Source organism: Equus przewalskii, chromosome 3 (genome assembly GCF_037783145.1).
Source record: "Equus przewalskii isolate Varuska chromosome 3, EquPr2, whole genome shotgun sequence".
NCBI classification, from domain to species: Eukaryota; Metazoa; Chordata; class Mammalia; order Perissodactyla; family Equidae; genus Equus; species Equus przewalskii.
Window position 1 is genome coordinate 117,864,411 of NC_091833.1, and position 23,459 is coordinate 117,887,869.

The 23,459-nt window shown below is 50.8% G+C and overlaps 1 protein-coding gene across 8 annotated transcripts in view; it reads left to right on the forward strand.

The window, feature by feature from the left end:
- The window catches only part of ZFYVE28 (zinc finger FYVE-type containing 28), a 121,341-nt gene that overhangs the window by 40,291 nt on the left and 57,591 nt on the right, over positions 1-23,459 (forward strand). For 7 of the 8 annotated variants that reach the window (XR_011538815.1, XR_011538813.1, XR_011538814.1 and 4 more), the window contains exon 2: positions 11,514-11,654. Coding sequence is in view for 5 of the 8 variants with exons in the window: in XM_070615207.1 (XP_070471308.1) it covers positions 11,514-11,654 (141 nt within the window). In the remaining 3 variants the exon portion in view is untranslated. Of the gene's footprint in view, positions 1-11,204; positions 11,306-11,513; positions 11,655-23,459 lie in introns of those variants that run through there. The other variant, XM_070615205.1, reaches the window with a different exon arrangement.

The following is a 23,459-nucleotide window of genomic DNA, read 5'->3' on the forward strand; positions in this document are numbered from 1 at the left end:
ACTAGCGAGGCCTCCCTCGGTGCTGGCTTCCAGTGACATCCAACTCTTAGGTCCTCCCAGTGGTGGACTTGGAATTCCATGTCCTTCCTGGAGCAGCATGTTCCCAGGACCCAGGTGAAGCTGGCCCAGGATGGGGGCCCCCTGCAGGGGTGGGGCTGGCTTCTCCCAATCCACTTCATCTCAGCCCTGTGGGGCCGCTGTGCCCAGGAGTGGGGGACACTCATGGTCCCCAGGCCTGAGCAAGCAAAGCAGAGACCAGTGTAGCCTGGCCCGCCGTTGGACCCCACCTGCTGTAATCCACTTGGCCCAGAACCTGGGACCTCCATTTGGGCCTTTTAATTATTCCTCTGATTAAATAAACAGGCTCGGTTCACGTATGTTCTGAGTCACCTCAAATCCTTTTTGAAGGAGAGGAATAATAATTCACAAATAAGCCATTTAAGTTTCCACGTCCCACGAGCAGATTTCCACTGTCCTAGAAGCTGAGAAGACGGCACAGCCCGCCCTGTTCCCTGGGCTGCTGTCGGCCAGGTGGGCTGAGCTCAGGACTCTGTCCCTGCAAGGGGGGTGTGGAAGGGTGGCACCCCGAAGGCCCAGGGCCCCTGGACATTGTCCCGTGGCTGTTAGCAGTGTGGGAACAGAATTGATTGGCATCCTAACAAGTTTATTATTTAATAGTTTTAAAAATAAAATGCATTTTAAAGAACCTTTAAACCTATTGAAGTTCAAAAATGAGGTCTCCTGCAGTTTAAGAGCCCAGCTGTCAGGTATGGTTTGTTCCATTTGGTGACGCAGCGCACACTTCCCTCTCGAGAACTGTCACCACCCCGTGTTCCTTCCCTCGGCGGTTACGGAAGAGCTTCTCTATGGCCCCACTGCAGCTGCTGCCGCTCAGTTTCCTGCAGTCAGTATTATTGGTGTTCCGTTTGTATATACAGTACTTGATTGGGGGTATTATTTGAGAATTCATTTTCCTTCTGAAACCCTGTGCTAGATGCTCAATTGTCTCCAGGCGTTGTGTCTGGTTTGGCTCACAGAACATACTGCAGCCAAGGCCACTATTGTCATCTGGGGTGTCGCAGAGCCCCATGCCCAGCTGCTCCCCCTGGGAGGGAGGGTCCCAGAGCAACAGGGGCATCTCATCCTCCTGGGGCCAACCTGGCCTTGTCCCAGGGCCAGAGGCCTGCTTCCCAGAAGCAACCCCTCACAGTGGGGTCTATCTCCAGATGCGACTAGACCGAGGTGACAAAGGGGCCCCTCTCCGTGCCCCAAGGGGGAGGGCCTCTGGTTGCACAGAACGGGCCCCTCTGCGGTTGGAGGGTTTTCTCCTGGGCTGCTGCTCGCTGTCCTCCCGAGTGGCCAGCAGTGGGGAAGCTGCCCTGCCCCCCCGAGCTGGCCGTGGTTCTACCATGGATGAGATGAACTCTGCTGGGAGAGAAACGCCACTTGGCGAGAAAGCAGAGGCAGGGGCTGGTTTATGGGATGGCTAGACCGGTCCTAAAATCTACAGCTTCTCAGGGCAGGAATTTAGCAAATCACCTGGGGAGCTGCTGAGGAGGCCTGGGCTCACCTCAGGGGGGCCGGTGGTCAGCTTTGCATAAACAGGTTCTTATAAAACAGCATTTTGGGCAACACTGGTTAGGGCAATAAATGTATTTTAAACAAAGTTTTTTTGTTTTGTTTTGTTTTTTGAGGAAGATTAGCCCTGAGCTAACTGCTGCCAATCCTCCTCTTTTTGCTGAGGAAGACTGGCCCTGAGCTAACAACATCCATGCCCACTTTATACGTGAGATGCTTACCACAGCATGGCGTTCGCCAAGTGGTGCCATGTCGGCATCTGGGATCCAAACCAGCGAACCCTGGGCCGCCGAGAATCGAAAGTGTGAACTTAACCGCTGCACCACCGGCTGGCCCCTTAAACAAAGATTTAATGAGGTTCTAAATCCATCTCAGTATTTACACGTGAATCTCTTAGGTGTGGGTAAGATTTCAGGACTATTTTTTTCTGGAATAACTGGACCCTGGATTTAATTACAACTTGCATCCCCGCCCCACCCCCCACCTCCCAAAATCTTTTTAAGATGTGGCTGCCTCCTTTGTGGGTGTCCACATTCAGCCCCAGGACGCTTCCTTCCATTGACGTGTTGGGGAGCTGTGCTAGGGCCATCTTTGTTCACTGTGAGGTTGGGTTGTGTTAATTTGCTCACTTTGGTTTCCTCCTGAGTGTGAGTCATATGGTGTTTGTCTTTGCCTTGCCTGACTGAGGAGGAGGTGCCTTGTCGCTACCAGAAGGGGTCGCTTCCCCTGTCATAGGAACCATCCTGTGGAGTAGAGGGGAGCATCCCCACCCCGCGTCTGGACTACGGGGGCCAGGGAACAAACATGTGTGCCCACTTTTCCTTCCAGAATTCATTCTGCAGCTGGCTCAATGGAGGTATTCTGAGATCAGAAGTGACTCTCTAATCTTGCTGACCCAGAGTCCAGCCGAGGCCCCCAGTTGGAGAGCTTGAGGAGGGCTGGCCCCTTGGACCACCAGGAGCCAAGCCCAGCCAGCCATCGCTCTGCCACCTTTGAGCTAAAGTAAGGAGAGCCACATCACATGGGCCAGAGCCCACTCTGAGGGGTCAGAGATTAGGGGAGGGACCTGGAGCAGGGAGGGGCCTGCTCTGGCCGCTGAGGGCTTCTGCAGGGGGCAGGTTGACCCGCCCAGACCCCTGCGTGAGGCTGGAAGGCAGCGGGTCACATGACAGCGGGGCTGAGAGGCTCTGCTCCGGCAGGCAGATGCCAGGGTGTGAGTGCACATGCGGGCACACACGTGCACACACGCGCACCTGACCCGGAGGCAGTGAGCGGTTCAAAATGCCCCGCTGCAAGTGCGCCTGAGAAGGCGCGGGACATCCTTGCCCTTCTGCATTTCTCCGGCTGCCCGTCGCTGGCCTCTCGTCCCACCTGCGTTCCTCCCTCCTGGACCCCACGGACCTCCCGGCCTTGACGGACAGTGGCCCCGAGGCCTTCACTCGTTGCACTCTCCCAGCCGACTCTCCGGTGACCCGGCCCTGCTCCGGGAGATAAGTCCCCCAGCGTTCGGTCCCCCGCCTCTTCCTCCTGCCAGCGACGCCCCCCGCAGCCTGCGCCCTTCCCAAAAGCTGCCGTTCCGGGCTCACCTGGACACCCGTGCCTCGCCTTGCGCCCTCAGTACCCAGCCCCCTGCCCTTCAGTGCCACGCCCTGCGCCCCAGTGCCCATCTCCGCCCACTGCGCCCCAGTGCGCCGCCCTGCGCTCTGCCCTCACTGGGGTTCTCTCTGCTTCGCCCCTTCAGCCCCAGCGCCACTCTCCGCCTCCTGCGCCCTCAGTGCCCCGCGCTCCGCCCTGCGCCCCGCCCCTGGCTCCCTGTCCTACTGCGGCGCTGTCTCCAGCCTTACTTCCGGGAGGGCTCGGGCAGGACTCAGGGGGCTTGGGCAGGACGCCCACGGCCCAGTGGCTGCACCTGTCCCCGATCTGGGGCTCCCAAGTCAGAGACGTGGGAGCCGGGGCGGTGGAGGGGTCGATCTGCTCTAGCTAACTGTCCTCGCTGCCTCCTGCGGGCTGAGGTTCCCCGTTCGACTCTGTCGGCAGGACCAAGGGGTGTGGCCAGTCACATTCTGGGGACAGCGCTGGGCGTGGAGACCACGGGCCACTTTGTGTGTGGTGGGCGGGGTGATGCTATCAGGAATGGTGTCATTACTTAGCTTCTTATTCCTTACTTATCCACAACTGCTTCCACCACCATCGTTTTAACTTACAGCTGTGACTGCGCCAGGTACAGACTTGAGTGTCAGTGTGCCCCCAGGGTACTTCATGCACCTCAAGAGGCAGGGATAGTGACTTGCTCAAGGTCACTGCCCAGGAATTGACAGAACCAGGTTGAACCGGAGCTCACCCTGGACCCACGTCCAGCACAGATCTTCTAAATTCCGTGCCACCTGGATCCTCTCGCCATCTGGGCCGTAGACTCTTCCCCATGCTGTGCTGGGCCCTTCATTCTTCTAAACACATTATCAAAATGGCTTGTTTCTGTTATTATCCTGTAGGGATAAAATATTTATGGGTGATGTGAATGGAACATAAAGCCATCAGCCTTTCCCGGGCAAGCATTTAGTGGTGTTTTGCTGCAAAAGGCTGTGCCCATGAGGCAGCAGGTTTCACAGTGGCCTGGCTGGCCCCCACACAACTGAGGACAGGCCCTCTGTGGTTCTGGGTCAGGCTGGAGGCACGTGTGGGCCTGGCTGACTGTCCACGGGCACCTGCCTGGGGTGGGTGGGTCCTGGGGTTCAGCATGGATCCCCTGATCTGCAGCCCAGGCTGAGGCCAGCCTCCCAGGGTGGATGGATGCTCCCTGGTATGTAGAGTTGACATGTGGTGTCTGTGCATGCTGACCACAGAGCCCAAGGCCCTTATCACCCAGCAGGAGCCAGAAGGGAAGCTGAGTCATGGGAAAAGACCCCCCTCTGTCAGGGAGCCCGAGTGACAGGTGGGACTGCTTATTGGATGTGGGATTCTGGGTGGACTGATGAACCTCTCTGAGCCTCAGTTGTCCCCTCCGTAAATTGGGAAGTAGCCCTTACCTCCTCCGGGGGTGGGGGATTATGGGAGTTGGATGACACACATACAGCTCTCAGAGCTTATCTTTGTGATTAAATTGCACCCAAGCCCCGCCCACCAATACCTGAGACCACCAAGCTCTGCCAGGCTTCTTGAGCCCCAGGAGGAAGCAGCTGGCCTATTGGGCCCCCTGACCAGGTGAGCTGGGCAGGTCGAGGGGACCAGGGGGTTGGTGATGTGTCCAGGGCTCAGCTCCGTACCTAGGGAGAGAGCAGGGGCGGGAGGGGCAGCCTGTAGGAGCTCTGGCTGGTGGTGGGGGGACAAAGTGCCTGCCAGCCCCTCCTGCTGACTGGGTGTGCTGTCTGCGTCACCTCTGGGTAGAGAAGGCAGGCAGTTGAGTGGGGATGGGTGCAGGAGTAACCAGCCACCAGCCATCGATGGGCTGGACGGCAGGGCTGCCATCATGTGACGACAGGAGCATGTGCCTCTCTGGGGTGCCAGATCTCCTGAGGGGTGGCTGGTGGCACTGCTAGATCAGCAGGGCCTTCGCCTGGCAGCCCCTGGGGCATACTGATGTGGACAAGGCCAACTTTGGGGAGATGGGTCATGGCTATCCTAGGACACCAGGCCTTGGTGGGGACAAAAGGGTGGTGGAGACCTGCAGGAGGGCTTGGGTCAATGTTGGGAGGCAGTGAGGGGTTCTGGCCCTGGGGACCAGTGCTCCGTGGGTTTCCTTGACAGTCTGGTATGGCCTGGGCAGCTTCTCCATGCCCGGAGCCTAAGGATCAGCTGGCTATGGGGGCACAGTTGAGAGGACAGCAGCCGAATTCAAAGTGCCTCTACCAGAGGCTTTTCTCTGGTCTTTTTGCAGTGCTCTCGGATTCTTGGCGTTGCAACAGGGAGTCCAAGACTTTACTGGAAAGCTGGTCCAAGAGAGGCCCAGGGCCTGGGCTGGCTCCCTAGGCACCCAGCTCTCACCCCTGAGCTCTCCAGGCTCTGTCCAGCTGAAGCCCACCTGGGTGGTAGAGGGCATTTGGGGTGGTCTGTCTTGGAACCAGTGTTCAGAGCCCAGCTCATGTCCTGGGAAAGCTGCTGGGGGGAGGGTGGTGGGTGGGGGGCTGAGACTCCACACTGGCCCCCTGGGCTACACTCTGTCACTGGGCTTACACTGGGCATGGAGGGGACAGTCCTTTCTGGTCTGGCCATGCCATCTGTCCTGTCTGCCTGTCCTACCATCTGCCTCCTCCTCTTCTCCCCTCCTGGAGCTTGGCTGAGACTGTGATACTGCTGCCCTGGAGCGACAAGGTGTCCTTTTAAGCTCCTCCCACTGCAGTATTTATTTCTTATTAGGGAAGCAAGAGGCGTGACAAGGATCCCACCCTGGTCACTCTTACCCCTTCCTCCTCTTTCCCACGAGGATGCCCAAGAGTCCTTAGAGTAAGACCAGCTGATTTCTGACTCCATCATATCAGCAATGTGACTTGGCCATTAGTTTCCTTCATGAGCTTCAGTCTCCTTGTCTGGGTTAGAGGTGTTGTATGGTGCCACCCTAGAGAGGGTGCTGGGTGGTACCCGGTGAGGCATGAGTGGTGCTCTGCACAGGGCTGGGGATGCTGGCCCCTCTGGGGGCAGCTCATGGTTCATGCCCAGCCGGCCAGCCTCATACCTGCTGGGGAACACTCGGTGTCACATACCTGGCTCAGACAGACACTTGAGGGCATGCTCTGAGCTCACATCTGCCTCCTGCAGCCCATGTCTGCATCCACATCCTTATCCACATGTACATCCACATCCACATCCTCTTCTGCTTCCTCACCCACTCCCCACGTCTGCATCCGCACCCCCAGTCCTCATCCCACATCATGGAACAGGTGTTTGGATGAGTGAATAGTTTAATCAACTTAACAAAATTAGTCCTGAATTAGTCAATTTTTTCACTTTTGAACTTTTCGGTGCTGCTTTGTTATTGCGTATTTTTTCCTGCCTTCTTTGAGGTTGCTTGTTCACTGGTCGTGTAACCGCCTAAGCTAAATCCTTTCTTCATGATGTACTTTTGTCTTCTTGAAACAGTGAAAACTTTCACTGCTGTGAATTTATCTTTGAGGAAATATTGACATAGTATGATTTTAAAAGACATTCCTGGGGCTGGCCCTGTGGTGTAGTGGTTAAGTTCAGTGTGCCCCACTTCCACAGCCCCAGTTTGCCAGTTCAGATCCCTGGCGCAGGTCTACACCACTCATTTGCCATGCTATGGTGGCAACACACATACAAAGTAGAGGAAGATTGGCACAGATGTTAGCTCAGGGCTAGTCTTCCTCAGTAAAAAAAAAAAAAAAAAAAGACATTCCTACTGGGCTCTAACTTCTTCTCTTACAATATTTATTTCAAAATAGGGTGAATACTTCTTCCAATTATATCAATTGATTCTGTTTGTTGTGGACATTTTATTTAGGGATATTAAAAAGTTTAATTTAAAATTTAATTTTAAGGTGTTGAATAAAGCTGGCTGAGTCAAATCAATGAAAGACAGTTTGTCACGCTCCTAAATGTTACCTTCTTTCATTCATCAGTCCCGCCTGCGAGCTGACTTGAGAGAGACCCTGCCCTGCTGGACCAGTTTAGATCTGAGTGATGAGCAGTTGGGGACTGCCATTATTCACTTCATACTCTGCATACTTAGAAATGGAAATTTAGCACCCAAATTTTTCCTTTGGGTTCTGTTAATCAGCACAAATTGAGTTTTGTCAGTTGTGTTAATTCATTGCCCGGGACCCAGCCTGGGGGTTTGATCTCACACCGCGCCTGGGGTCTGGGGGCGAGCCTGATTCACTGACGAAGACCCTCCTCCTGCCACAGGCCGCGCTGCTGGACGGACAGGGAGCTTTTGGTTCTTCCCTTGGAAATACCAGTCCTGAGTGGCTGGAAAACCATCTCAGGGCATAACTAAAATTCTAAAATGTGTGTTTCAGTAGAATAAAGATAATGGTTAGTTTTTTTAAAAAAAATTCTGAATTTTCTAATTTGTTCTGCTTTATGTGTGTGTGGGTACAGTTCTCTTTTTGCAACACAGCTGTAGGTCTGGTTTGAAGGTCTTTACTGAAATCAAAGCAAAGTAAGACTGCGTGGATTCCCAGGTGACGACTGTGCCACATGCCCCATGCCCTTCACAGGGAAGCAGGAGGCAGAGTTTGGAGAACGTTTGTTCCTCCTGGTCGTGGAGACGTTTAGAGCCTACGCAAGTCTGGGGGGGCGTTGGGGGCGTTCAGTACTGGGTGCCGTTTTCTTTCCATGGGGCAGGCTTGCCCTTTCCAGTTCTCCACAGGCCCCACTATTCTTTTTTGTCTTCCCCTCATCTAGCTGGCTGCCAGGCCCTGAAGGCATGAGAGTGAGCCCCTTGGTTGGGGGCTCAGAAAACAAGTGTCTGGTCCTTCTGTCGGGGCTAACTTCTCTCCCTCCCCCCAGCTTCTGCCCCAAAGCCAAGAGGAGGCTGCAGGATGGGAAATGGGCCCCCAATGGGCCATAATGGAGGGTTGTGGGGGCGCTTGACTCCAGGCGTGGTGGGGAATGTGGGTGAAGGCACCATTTAGAGTATCAGCTGGCTCCTCATCTCCCAGTCTCTCTCCCCAGACTGCGCACATGTACAGTCACATTCTTGCACACACATACACACTCATACACACACACTCATGTATGCTTTTAGGCACACACATTTATGTATTCACACAGATGTGTGCACACGTACCCAGTGCACACACACTCACACATATGCACAACTGCAGTTGTGTGACACGCTGACATGTGCATACTCGTGCACACACATGCAGTGCATATACGTGCACCCTCACACATGCATACTCATGCATACATTCACGTGTATACAAGCACACATGCTTGTAGGTGCACACACATTTGTGCACATATACACCCACACTCAGCTGCATACACAGGTATCCATACTCACATGCACACACTCATACACACGTGCACTTACATGTGTACACGTGGGGCACACTTGCGTCACATAGCCATACATGTACACACATGCATGACACTTATCACTCACCCCCACACACAGTCCCACATGTTCACACATGTAGTTGTTTGTCAATCTCTCCAAAACACAGAAGAAGGTGTGTGTGTGAGCTGAGGGGCCTAGTGCAAGCAAAGCGTTCTCGAGGCTCAGTCCCCTCCTGGGCCCACGGAGAGGGACAGCCAGGTTGGATGGGAGCGTGTAAGAGGCAGGGCTCTAACTGACAGCTGGCACCCCAGCACCCTCAGCCTTTCCTGAGCCTTCCTTCCTTTCTGCCTCTGCTGGCTGCGGTTTGCACAGCCTACAGCAGAGGGGGACAAGCTCACCGGCGCAGTTGGTGTGAATATTTGGATTCAGGTCTGGTTACATGTGGTGAGGGGGTTGGTGCCAGGGCAGAGACCCATCCCAAGTTATTCTCTGGGCAGGTTAGGGTGTGGCCCCCCCGCATCGTGCCCCCTTTCTCAGAGCAGAGACTCAGCTTCCTGGAGGTGTCCTCATCCAGTGCCCTAATTCAGTGCCTGGCCTGTTTTCTAGGCCAGATGGTGTCCTGTCGTCGAGCAGTGGTCAGGGCTGCAGGAACAAATGCCGGCAGGGCGTCAGGCCAGCTCGGGGCAAGGTGCTGGGTCAAAGCCAGGCGTCTGCTGTGGGACCGTCCCCACTGTGCCCATGTTCCCCACCTTCCCACGCCACTGCTGTGAGGGGGGCTGGTGGGCTTGGGGCCAGAAGGACCCCAGTGGGCTGTCGTGACCAGGGTCAGCTCCTGAGCTCGGTGTCAGGGTGTCTCGCTCACCACCAGAGGTGTCTGCCACACATCATTGGTCAGGTGGCGGCCTCAGTCCCTCGCTGCAGCCCCCTCCCTGGGAAGGGAGGCCCCGTGTAACTGGTGACAAGGTGCTGTGCGAGGTGTTCCCTCCTTCCTTGGGATGAGGCACATGGGAACCGGGGCCAAGGTCGGGGAGCTGGTGGCCAATGGAGCTGGGTGGGAATTCTGGGGCTGCATCTGAGAGGCAAAGAGCCCGGCCTCGGGCCCTCCTCTGAATGTCCTCAGGGGCCTCACCCACCCTGGGGCTCTGGGCCCGGGGGGCAGGCCTGGGAACTGCCTCTGGAGCTTCACCTTCCTCTCCTTCCCTCTTTCCTTCCAGTCAGCAAAGACTGACAAGAAAGCTGACAGGAAGAAGGCAAAGAAGTATTGCCCAGCCTCTGACCCCAACCTCGTTCCCGTTTCATCACAGAGGGTCACTGGTGACCCTCCTGAGTGTGACAGGAACCCGGGCAAGTCAGCTGAGCCTGTGGAGGGGACGCATCAGCTCCTGGGACCAGGGAGGCAGAGACGCTGGGATGCTGTCGGGGTGGGTCTGCGTCTGCCTGCTTCCAGCCTATGCCACGCCCCACATCCCACGTCCCAGCAACCCATGCCCCAGCATCCCACGTCCCGGTATCGCCGACAGAGTGGGCCTCAGGCAGCACTGGCGGGATGAATGGGTGAATGAATGAAGGGAGAACGCTCTTCTCTGTGCAGCCCTCCTGTGAAAGGTCCCAGGAAGGACTCCCATTGAACCTGCCAGGGTCATATGTTCACATCTTGGCCAATCACTGAAGATGGGCTGCCCCGCCCCACCCCTGTGGGTCTGCTCAGCCTCATTTGGGGGTTAACTTCCACCCCAGGGGGCTGGGTGGGCCTCACCAGCTGACCCAGAGTTGGTCACTGATGGACCAAGGCCCCTGAACCAAGGAAAAGCTACCCTGGGACAGGGCACGTGAAGGGGAGGGGGCAGATGCCAGAGTGAAGGGAGAAGACAGGGTCATTGAGAAGTAAGTTGAGAGAAGAAGGGAGACTGAAAATTATGAAAGTGTTATCTTATGGTTAACAAAATATCGGTAATAAACACAACCGTGTGCTAATTCTTAGGTAGAACGAAGGGGGAATTGAGTGTTGGTTTTGAGCTGTGTGTGTGTGATTTTGCGAACAAACTTGTTGACTTGGTGTCTTTCCTTCCCCTTTGTCTTTCTCTGCATGATCATGAAGAACACCTTTTATAATAATCTGTTTGGGGGCTTCTCCTAATCCTGGAAACTCAGATCCAGGAATGCGCCATCGCCCCTCGGGCCAGAGGGGAGTGAGCTGGCTGGTGCTGGTGTGTGGGAGGAGAAGCCTGGGGGGGCTGGAGCAGAGCGGGAGCGGGTCAGCTGGTCAGAGCCGGGAGTGGGGTTTTGCTCTAAGTGGGTGGCTGCGCTTCCAGACCCAGAATGAGAACACCCTGTGCGTTTGGTGGAAGGTGAGCCCTGTGAGAGGAGGGCTTCCTGCCACGAAGCACTGGTGTTTCCTGGCGCTACAGAAACTGGGCCAAGGGCTGAGAAGATTCCAGAGGGCAGGGGAGGCGAGCACTTATTACGCACTGTCTGTAAGTCTGCATTTGAGTAAAATTGTGTTAGTCCTGGCCACTTCCTTCAGTGGCTGTCTTTATCATTTTGGTTGTTTTTATAAATAAAAACTACTTTCTGAGAGCTGATCCTATCATCCCGTGGCCCCCTAAGACCCCACTGTCCTTAGCCCCTTATCTGTGAGTCATCCAACCACAGGGTTGGCCTCATGTATAACTCCATGTCTGGCTTCCCCACAGAGACGCTGTCCCCTGGGGCCTTCCCAGAAGCGGCACAGCCCCATGGGCTGAGATGCAGAGGGACTCAGGACAGGTAGGGCACGAGACGAGCAGCATAGATTCTTGTGAAAGAAACGGGAGGGAGAAACCACGCTGCTGCTGTGTCCTAAGCTGAGGACTCGGGCCCTATGGCCACCGGCTTCGGCTTCCGGCCTGAGAACAGAGCCGCCACCGGCTGCTCTCCCGCCTCCTGCCTGAGGGCTGTCACCTGCTCAAGCTCCCTGTGCCTCTCTCCCCTGCAGAGGTCGGACCCGCAGCTGCTGGCCCAGTTCTACTATGCAGACGAGGAGCTGAACCAGGTGGCCGCCGAGCTGGACAGCCTGGACGGGCGGAAGGACCCGCAGCGGTGCACGCTGCTCGTCAGCCAGTTCCGCTCCTGCCAGGTGAGTGGGCGTGGGGCGGAGGCGCCTGTTATTGGTGAACCTGAGGCTTTCTCACCTGCTCGCACCCTCTAAGGACATCTCAGGGTCGGCCTGGGCGAGGTGTTGGGCTCGATGAGCTGGGGCTTTTCTTGGTCCCGCTGAATACTGGACCCGGGAGGAGGGTCAGTCTCGAGCAGAACAGCGTGGGAGAAAGAGCCTGGTTGGAAGTGGCAGACTGCACAGGACACCCTTGGAGAGTGGCCGTCAGGGGTGGGGAGGTGGGGGCGATGAAGAGCCACCAGGGTCTCAGCCAGAAGAGGCCAGGGGACGGCCTGCTGCGGCCATGCTCACAGCTGGCAGGGCAGCACGGGCTCTCACTCTGCCGCCTCAGGCGCCCAGAGCTCCTGCTGCAGAATTCAGAGATGGCCCTGGAAGCCCTGCTGGTAATATCCTCCCAGTTTACCAAATGTTCACAAGGTTTTACCAGCACCAGAGCATGTGGCGTGATGCACGGTTTTGTCAAGTGACAATCAGGGTCGTTCACAAAGTTCTGGAACGTCCTCCATGTATTCCGCCCACAAGTCCTCCTGGATCCTCCCTGCCCTGGGTGGTGGGGGCTGGGGTGTGCTTCTCAGATCACAGAGCACATAGAGAGGGCAGGGTGAGGGGAGGCATACGTCTCCCCGTGTGTCTGCAGCATCAAGGGGGTTAGAGAAGGACTTAGGTTCTTACAGAATCCTTGACAGGGCGATTGGAGCAGGTCCTGGCTGGTTTCTGGAATGACCCCCCCAGGAGCCCCTGCCTTTCCATCTCTCAGGAGGATTCAGGGACTAGAGGGGCCGGGAGGGCCTCCTGACTTGCTGGGCCATCGACCCTCTGCTTTCCCACTGGAGGATGTCCTTCCTTGTGCCTGCAGCACGCTGACCACTCGCAGCTAGGAGGCCTCTCCCTGGCACCCCCGCCCGTGCCTACTCCCATCAGCTGCTGCAGCCCCCAGGAGTGGGTTGTGTTTGCTCTCAAACCTGCTCAGGCCAGCTCACTGGTTATTGTAATTGCCTCTTACACAAACTGACCAAATGGGGTGAAAACCAAATTGGGTGCTTTTTTTTAATTTATTTTTTTATTGTGGTCATAATAGTTTGTAACATTGTGAAATTTCAGTTGTACATTTTTATTTGTCAGACACCATATAAGTGTGCTCCTTCACCCCTTTGCCCACCCCCTACTCCCTTCCCCTGGGAACCACTAAACTGTCCTCTTTGTCCATAAGTTTGTTTATATCCCACATATGAGTGAAATCATGTGGTGTTTGTCTTTCCCTGTCTGGCTTATTTTGCTTAACATGATGCCCTCAAGGTCCATCCATGTGATCACGAATGGGACAATTTTGTCTTTTTCATGGCTGAGTAGTATTCCATTGTATATATACCACGTCTTCTGTATCCAGTCATCGGGCGATGGACACTTGGATTGCTTCCACGTCTTGGCTATTGTGAATAGTGCTGCAATGAACATAGGGGTGCATAAGCCTCTTTGTATTGTTTATTTCAAGTTCTTTGGATAGATACCCAGTAATGAGATGGCTGGATCATATGGTATTTCTATTTTTAGTCTTTTGAGAAATCTCCATACTGTTTTCCATAGTGGCTGCATCAGTTTGCACTCCCACCAGCAGTGTATGAGGGTTCCCTTCTCTCCAAACAAGTTGAGTGCTTTGGATAGCCTTGACAGGGTACATCTAAGAAAGGAAAACTTCTGGAGTTAGATGTGGACAAGGCAACTTCAAAAGGGTCGAGAAACAAGTCATACAAATTAGCCACAAGGATCTCACACTCAGAACAACACAAGCATCTTTAATTTCTCACTCCTCTCTAAAGACTCCTATGTCAGGTCCCCAAGACCTCCCCCAAATTTTCACTAGGAGGACACACTGGACCCAGCATATAGTCATGCTCACGGCTAAGATTTATCACAATGAAAAGATACAAATCAAAATCAGTGAAGGGAGAAGGCACGTGGGTCCAGCGGAAACAAGCGCCAGCTTCTAGAATCTTCTCCCATGGCATCACATGGGATGTGCTCAATTCCCCCAGCGGCGTGTTGTGACAACACGTGTGGAGTGCTGTCCACCAGGGAAGCCCGTCAGAGACTCAGACCCAGGGCTTTCACTGGTGGTTGGTCCTGTGGGCCCCTCTGCCCGGCACGTCCCCAACTCCAGACCCCCAGGAGGAAAGGTGTGTCATCGCAGACCACATAGTTTGCACAAACAGGTGAGGCACAGAAGCTGCTCTCATTTGTCAGGGTGCTGGGAGCCCTCCCGACATCCGGGCTCCTGACGCCAGCCCAGGGCCAGCCCCGCACAGGCTCCCAGAGCCCACAGTCAGGCCTGCAGTGAGAGCTCTTCCACACGACGCATCCTGGATCCTGGCTTTCTATGCAGCCACCCACGCAGGGAAAAGGAGTTGGAAGAGCCCCAAAGGATGCCTTCGTGCACATACTGTAACCTAATAAAGATCCATCACCATGACATCTTTGTCCAGCCGGCCAGTCAGTGGGGCTCCTTGCGTTGGGTCAGGGGTTCTCAGTTCTTTTCTGTCATGAGTTGCTACAAAGCTCAGATGTTTAAGTTGGGAAGTGTTTTTTGTTTCTAACATTTCTCTTGAGACAGGGCATTTTGTCTTTTCTAATTTTCACTCCTGCTTCACATTCTATTTGACTATCATGAGCTTCTTGTTCATTTAATTGTTCATTCATTCATTCATTCATTCATTCCGCAGCAGTCACTCAGAGAGGCTCTGCCCCTGTGTGGAGGGTGGACAACATCGCGGGAGTGAGGCGCTTTGGCAGGTCACCATAGTCGGGGAGGGGCTGCTTGAACAAAGGCCCGTGAGCATGGGGTGGTGTGTGTTTCATCGCAGCTGGAAAGGTCTGGTGAACCCGAGTTAAAAGGCGCAGCTCTGATGGAGGCAGCTGACAGCAACCCGCTCTGCCGGGCCACCTGATGGCCTTGATTTTAGAGTACCATCGTCCTGGGGAGATCACTGGAGGCCAGATTTAGCTGGTCCCCTTGTCCCCCAATGTTCCCAGCGTCTGTGAGTCAGTTCCCAGCTGGATGTGGACCCCCATGCCAAGTACTCAGAGGTCATGACTTTCTCAGCCTTGGGGCCAGTGGCTTAGGACTGCCAGCAGGAGCTCTCCTCCTCATCCCAGTTGTCTGACCCTGGCCTTCGTGACATTTCCCCGAGTACTCTTGTCTGGGGCGTCTCAGGCCTCCCGGGTCCCATCAGACCTTCAGGCCCCCCTGGAGGGGTCCACATGTGGGTCTCTGGCTGGGTCACGTTCACGAGGCTCTCAGAGCTGTTCTGTGGCACTTCTGGCTCTGGGGCAAGAGTACTTTTAGGGAGCCTCATCCTTCTGGCCTGGGAGCCTCGTCTTCCTCAGGGCATGATGGGTTAGCTGGACAGGCTGGTGCCATGCTGGGGTGTAGTATTTTGAACGCTTCTGCCCCCAAAATGGGGTCTTTTAGATGAAGTCTGTAGCCTGATGCCAGGCACATCATGGATGCTCGGTAAACAGCAGCCTCCTGTTCTTAAGAGAGTTCGTGCTGTGAGAAGTACGTGGGCCTGATTTGAAAGGAGCAGCATGAACTGGGTGGATGCTAATTCCAGTTAGAAGGAATCTAAGTAATGCATTTTTGTATAAATTAAACTTTGTGCTTCGGGAAAACTGTGGACTGGGGCACACATGAGTATGCAAATGGTTTCTGATGACATTTGCATGTTTTTTGTTTTCTTTTTTGCTTCAGAAAACCATAAAGGATTAAGAAATCATGCTGTTGGTTCAGTAGGATGAAATGAATCCTGGGTTGTTATGAGCTGAATGGTGTCTCCCCCCAGATTCGTATGTTGAAGCCCTAACTCCTATGCCTCAGAATGTGACTGCATTTGGAGGCAGAGTCTTTAAAGGCATAATGAAGGTAAAATGAGGTCATTAGGGTGGCCCTGATCCAGTCTGTCTGGTGTCCTTATAAGAAGAAGAGATTAGGACACAGACACACACACAGAGGGACGGCCGTGTGAGGACACGGGGGAAGATGGCCATGTACAAGCCAAGGAGAAAGGCCTCAGAAGGAGCTAGCCCTGCCCACACCCTGATCCCGGATGTCCAGCCTTCCGGCCTGTGAGGAGATAAATGCCTGCTGTTCGAGCCGCCGGGTGTGCTGCTTTGTCATGGTGGCCCTGGGACACCGATACGGTTGGATCTGGATGTCATGATGCCCATGAGCTTGGAGTTGCTCTGGGGTGAATTCTCTCATCAACCTGTTCCTCTTAAGTCATACCCTCACTTTTCACTGTCAAGGGAGCATAATTTTAGATGCTTCAGTGAAGAAAATTAAATGGCAAAATGTGCTAATGGACCTTGTGCCTGGGTGTAGCCAGTGAATGGGGTCTTGGTGGGAGCAGGTGCACCTTGCTGTAGATCTGCGGTGTGCTGATTGGAGGTGTGCTGTGTGAACATGGCCACACCTGGCGAGGGACGCTACCTGAATCTCCCCATGCTGGAGGCACTGGTGTCCACCACAGCAGAGGTGGGCTCTCCGGGAGCAGAAGGGTCCTTGATGCGTCCAGACTGCACATCCCAGCCTCCTGTCTGCCATGGTCTACACCTGGGCACGGCTGTGGTCAGATGTCTGGACGTGGGGTCCCAAGAGCTGTGTCCCAGGAAGGAAGGAGGCCAGGGGGATCTGGGAGAGCTGACTGGCTCCTCGGACAGGCAGGGACGGCTCGTGATAGCACGGCGTCTCCATGTGTATAAATTCACAGGAATGATTGAGTTGTTTTCTTATTGACTGTTGAGAGTTCTTTATATATTCTGGACACTAGTCCTTTTCAGATGATGATTTACAAATATTTCCTCCCAGTCTGTGGCTTGTCTTTTCAGTCTCTTAACAGTTTTTTTGAAGAGCATAAGTTTTAAATTTTGATGAAGCCCAATTTATCTATTTTTTCTTATATAGATCATGCTCTTGGTGTCATATCTAAGAAATCTTGCCCTAATCCAATGTCATCAGATTTTCTCCTATATTCTCTTTTAGAAATTCTATCGTTTTTAGGTATTTTTTTTTATTAATGTTATGATAGATTACAACCTTGTGAGATTTCAGTTGTACATTTTTGTTAGTCATGTTGTGGGTACACCACTTCCCCCTTTGTGCCCTCCCCTCACCCCCCCTTTTCCCTGGTAACCACCGATCAGATCTCCTTGTCATATACTAGCTTCCACCTATGAGTGGAGTCATATAGAGTTCGTCTTTCTCTGACTGGCTTATTTCGCTTAACATAATACTCTCGAGGTCCATCCACGTTGCTGTGAATGGGCCAATTTTGTCTTTTTTATGGCTGAGTAGTATTCCATTGTGCATATATACCACATCTTCTTTATCCAATCATCAGTTTCTGGGCATGTAGGTTGGTTCCACGTCTTGGCTATTGTAAATAATGCTGCGATGAACATAGGGGTGCAAGGGACTCTTGGGATTTCTGATTTCAGGTTCTTAGGATAGATACCTAGTAATGGGATGGCTGGGTCATAGGGTATTTCAATTTTTAACTTTTTGAGAAATCTCCATACTGTTTTCCATAGTGGCTGTACCAGTTTGCATTCCCACCAACAGTGTATGAGGGTTCCTTTTTCTCCACAACCTCTCCAACATTTGTCACTCTTGGTTTTGGATGTTTTTGCCAATCTAACGGGGGTAAGGTGATATCTTAGTGTAGTTTTGATTTGCATTTCCCTGATGATTAGCGATGATGAACATCTTTTCATGTGTCTATTGGCCATATTCATATCTTCTTTTGAGAAATGTCTGTTCATGTCCTCTGCCCATTTTTTGATCGGGTTGTTTTTTTTGTTGTTGTTGAGCCATGTGAGTTCTTTGTATATTATGGAGATTAACCCTTTGTCGGATAAGTGGCTTGTAAATATTTTTTCCCAATTAGTGGGCTGTTTTCTTGTTTCAATCCTGTTTTCCCTTGACTTGAAGAAGCTCTTTAGTCTGATGAAGTCCCATTTGTTTATTCTTTCTATTGTTTCCCTCAACTGAGGAGTTATAGTGTCTGAAAAGATTCTTTTGAAACTGATGTCAAAGAGTGTACGGCCTATATTCTCTTCCAGAAGACTTATTGTTTCAGGCCTAATCTTTAGGTCTTTGATCCATTTTGAGTTTATTTTGGTGTGTGGTGAAAAAGAATGGTCAATTTTCAATCTTTTACATGTGGCTGTCCAGTTTTCCCAGCAACATTAGTTAAAGAGACTTTCTTTTCTCCATTGTAGGCCCTCTGCTCCTTTGTCGAAGATTAGCTGTCCATAGATGTGTGGTTTTATCTCTGGGCTTTCAATTCTGTTCCATTGATCTGTGGACCTGTTTTTGTACCAGTACCATGCTGTTTTGATCACTGTAGCTTTGTAGTATGTTTTGAAATCGGGGATTGTGATTCCACCGGCTTTGTTTTTCTTGCTCAGGATTGCTTTAGCAATTCGGGGTCTTTTGTTGCCCCATATGAATTTTAGGATTCTTTGTTCAATTTCTGTGAAGAATGTTCTTGGGATTCTGATTGGGATAGCATTGAATCTGTAGATTGCTTTAGGTAGTATGGACATTTTAACTATGTTTATTCTTCCAATCCATGTGCATGGAATGTCTTTCCATCTCTTTATGTCGTCGTCAATTTCTTTCAAGAAAGTCTTGTAGTTTTCATTGTATAGATCCTTCACTTCCTTGGTTAAATTTATCCCAAGGTATTTTATTCTTTTTGTTGCGATTGTGAATGGGATTGAGGTCTTGAGTTCTTTTTCTGTTAGTTCATTGTTAGTGTATAGAAATGCTACTGATTTATGTATGTTGATTTTATACCCTGCTACTTTGCTGTAGTTGTTGATTATTTCTAATAGTTTTTCTATGGATTCTTTGGGGTTTTCTATATATAGGATCATGTCGTCTGCAAACAGCGAGAGTTTTACTTCTTCGTTACCTATTTGGATTCCTTTTATTTCTTTTTCCTGCCGAATTGCTCTGGCCAACACCTCCAGTACTATGTTGAATAGGAGTGGTGAAAGTGGGCACCTTTGTCTTGTTCCTGTCCTCAGAGGGATGGCTTTCAATTTTTGTCCATTGAGTATGATGTTGGCTGTGGGTCTGTCATATATGGCCTTTATTATGTTGAGGTACTTTCCTTCTATACCCATTTTATTGAGGGTTTTTATCATAAATGGGTGTTGGATCTTGTCGAATGCTTTCTCTGCATCTATTGAGATGATCATGTGGTTTTTGTTTTTCATTTTGTTGATGTAGTGTATCACGTTGATTGACTTGCGGATGTTGAACCATCCCTGTGTCCCTGGTATGAATCCCACTTGATCATGGTGTATAATCTTTTTGATGTATTGCTGTATTCGGTTTGCCAGAATTTTGTTGATGATTTTTGCATCTATGTTCATCAGTGATATCGGCCTGTAGTTCTCCTTCTTTGTGTTGTCCTTGTCAGGTTTGGGGATCAGAGTGATGTTGGCTTCATAGAATGTGTTAGGGAGTACTCCATCTTTCTCAATTTTCTGGAACAGTTTGAGAAGAATAGGTATTAAGTCTTCTTTGAATGTTTGGTAGAATTCTCCAGAGAAGCCATCTGGTCCTGGACTCTTATTTTTGGGGAGGTTTTTGATTACCGTTTCTATTTCCTTACTTGTGATTGGCCTATTCAGATTCTCCATTTCTTCCTGATTCAGTTTGGGGAGATTGTAGGAGTCTAGGAATTTGTCCATTTCTTCCAGGTTGTTCAATTTGTTGGCATATAGTTTTTCATAGTATTCTCTTATGATCTCTTGTATTTCATTGGTATCTGTTGTGATTTCTCCTCTCTCATTCCTAATTTTATTTATTTGCGATTTCTCTCTTCTTTTCTTGGTGAGTCTGGCTAAAGGTTTCTTGATTTTGTTAATTTTTTCGAAGAACCAACTCTTTGTTTCATTGATCCTTTCTATTGTCTTTTTTGTTTCAATATCCTTTATTTCTGCTCTTATTTTTATTATTTCCCTCCTTCTACTGACTCTGGGCTTTGTTTGTTCTTCTTTTTCTAGTTCTGTTAGGTGTCGTTTGAGGTTGCTTATGTGAGCTTTTTCTTATTTAGTGAGGTGAGCCTGTATTGCGATGAATTTCCCTCTTAGGACTGCTTTTGCTGCATCCCAAATGATTTGGTATGTCGTGTTCTCATTTTCATTTGTCTCCAGATAATATTTGATTTCTTCTTTAATTTCTTCAATGATCCATTGTTTGTTCAGAAGCATGTTGTTTAGTCTCCACATTTTTGCACCCTTCTCTGCTTTTTTCTTGTAGTTGATTTCTAGTTTCATAGCATTATGATCAGAAAAGATGCTTGATATTATTTCAACTCTCTTGTATTTATTGATGTTTGCTTTGTTTCCCAAAATATTGTCAATCCTTGAGAATGTTCCATGTGCACTTGAGAAGAATGTGTAACCTGCTGTTTTTGGATGAAGTGTTCTATATATATCTATTAAGTCCATCTGGTCTAATTTTTCATTTAGTTCTATTATTTCCTTGTTGATTTTCTGTCTGGATGTTCTGTCCATTGGTGTTAATGGTGTGTTGAGGTCCCCTACTATTATTGTATTGTTGTTGATGTCTTCTTTTAGTTTTATTAAGAGTTGCTTTACAAATTTTGGTGCTCCTGTGTTGGGTGCGTATATATTTATAAGTGTTATGTCTTCTTGGTGGAGAGTCCCTTTTATCATTATATACTGTCCCTCTTTATCTTTCTTTATCTGTTTTGCTTTGAAGTCTACTTTGTCTGATATAACTATGGTGACACCTGCTTTCTTTTGTTCATTATTAGCTTGGAGTATTGTCTTCCATCCCTTCACTCTGAGTCTGTGTTTGTCTTTGGGGCTGAGGTGTGTTTCCTGGAGGCAGCATATTGTTGGGTCTTGTTCTTTGATCCATCCTGCCACTCTGTGTCTTTTGATTGGGGAGTTCAATCCATTTACATTTAGAGTGATTATTGAGATGTGGGGGCCTACCACTACCATTTTATGTCTTGTTTTCCGGTTTTCTTCAATTTCCTTTGTTTCTCGTCCCATGGTTTAGTCTGTTCTGATGGAGAGCTGCTACTCTCTGTTGTTGTCCTTCTACTTATCTCCTCTGCTCTTGGTTTTGTAGCCCCTTTCCTTTTTTTGATTTTTCAGGAATGAGGGTTTTCCTGAGGATTTCCTGAAGAGGAGGTTTTGTGGCAATGAACTCCCTTAACTTTTGTTTATCTGGGAAAGTTTTTATTTCTCCATCGTATTTGAAGGATATTTTCGCTGGGTAGAGAATTCTTGGCTGTAGGTTTTGGTCCTTCAGATTTTTGAATATATCATTCCACTCTCTTCTAGCCTGTCAAGTTTCTGCTGAGAAATCTGCTGATAGCCTGATGGGGGTTCCGTTGTAGGTTAGTTTCTTTTGCCTGGCTGTCCTTAGTATTTTCTCCTTGTCGTTGACTTTTGCTAGCTTCACTACTATATGCCGTGGAGTTGGTCTTCTTGCATTGATAAAGTTTGGAGATCTATTGGCTTCTGTCACCTGAAGATCCATCTCCCTCACCAGATTTGGGAAGTTCTCAGCCATTATTTCTTTGAATAGGCTTTCTGCCCCTTTCTCCTTCTCTTCTCCCTCTGGTATACCTATAATCCTTACGTTGCATCTCCTAATTGTGTCCGATAATTCTCGGAGAGTTTCTTCATTTCTTTTTAGTCTTACTTCTCTCTCCTCCTCTGCCTGCAGCATTTCTATATTGCCATCTTCCAAATTGCTAATTCTTTCCTCCATATTATCGGCCCTACTGTTCAGTGCATCTAGATTTTTCTTAATCTCCTCTATTGTGTTCTTCATTACCAGTATTTCTGTTTGGTTCTTCTTTATAGTATCAAACTCTTTTGTGACATAGCTCCTGAACTCGTTGAGTTGTCTATCTGAATTCTCTCTTAATTCATTGAGTATTTTAATGATGGCTGTTTTGAAGTCATCGTCATTTAGGTTATATATCTCATTTTCTTTGGGATTGTTTTCTGTGTATTTGTTATTTTCCTTCTGTTCTGGAGATTTAATGTATTTTTTCATATTGCTTGATGTTGTTGATTTGTGCCTCTGCATAGAGATAGAGTTTAGTTGCTCCTTCCACTTGTTTCTGCTGCTGTGGTGGGGGAGCAGCTGTTTATACTGCACCAACCAGGAACTCTATCCGCAGTTGCTAACCAGGCCTGGGCCCCTCCTCATAGTCACAGTGGTCCTTTGGATTCCCTCTTCTGCCAAGGGGGCTGTCACGGGGGGGCTTCAGGCTGCTGGTGCCTACTGTTGCAGCCCACCTAGACGTGCTCCCTCTTTGGGGTCTGCAACGGTGTTATGGGCTTTTCCAGCGGCCAGGGGTAGGATCACTTATATTTGCCGCTCCGTCGCTGTCGGCACCCACAAAATCTCACTTGTCCACTATGGGTCGCAGCAGAGCTATTGGCATCTTCTACAGTCTGTGGTTAGCTCACCTAGCTATGCTACTTTTGTCCCGGGGTCTTCCAGCCTTGTGGCCGACGGTTGGGTGCTCTCTACTAGTGCTGTGCAGAGGCTTTCCCTGAGGCTGCTGTGAGCCTGTAGGATTTCCCCCTAGGCTACGGAGCTGGGTCGCTGGAACTCCACCCAGTCCCAGTCCTGTTCCCCAGGAACTCGGGGAGCCCTTTGCCCTGTCTGGAGGATAGCTGGAGATCCCGATTTCAGTGGTAGCTGGTCAGCTGCTGCCCTGCCTGATATTCTCCTCTCCAGGACCCTCCCGGTATTGTGGATGCTGGGCGTGGCCCCTCCGCTAATAGCAGACAGAGAGTTTTGTCTGCTGCCCGGGCAGAACTCTGGAGCTTCCCCTCTGGGGCACGGAGCTGGCCTCTGGAGCTTCACCCAGCCCCAGTCCTCTCTGAGATCTCTGGCAATCCCTTTCCACACCGTGTAGGCAGTGGCAGCTGGGGGGCCTCCATACCCTCAGTGATTCTCTCTGGGACCCTCCAGGCGCCGCAAACACCAGGCGGGATCTCCCCGCCAATGGCGGGGAGAGACTCTCCCCGTGGGCTCAGGTGTGCAACTCCAGAGTTTCCCCCTGCATTTAGGAGCAATTGCGGGGGGTTTAGGTAGGGTTCTGGTCACCTGCTTCCACCGTCGCTCCTCTGTTGTGTGCTCGCTCCTGCCCTATGTGTGCATTGATCCTCCAGGGGCATCCGTTGGAAGAAAGCCGCTTGCAGGTACTAGGCTGTTCGGTCAGGGTCAGAGAGTTTTCACCTATCTCCACAACCTCCCAGAGGGAAGCCTGTCCGCCTTCCGATGTATAGTCGCGTGGGTCTCTCAGATGTCCAGAGATGCTGTCTGGATATCCTTTGTTAAGTGATGAGTGTCCAAATAATTGTAGACTCGAAGGGGGAGAGACAAAGAGGACTACTCACGGCGCCATCTTGGATCTACTTAGGTATTTTTTTTTAAGATTTTATTTTTTTCCTTTTTCTCCCCAAAGCCCCCCAGTACATAGTTGTATATTCTTTGTTGTGGGTCCTTCTAGTTGTGGCATGTGGGACGCTGCCTCAGCATGGTTTGATGAGCAGTGCCATGTCTGTGCCCAGGATTTGAACCAACGAAACACTGGGCCGCCTGCAGCGGAGCACACGAACTTAACCACTCGGCCACGGGGCCAGCCCCTATCGTTTTAGGTTTTATATTTAGGTCTATGATCCATATTGAGTTAA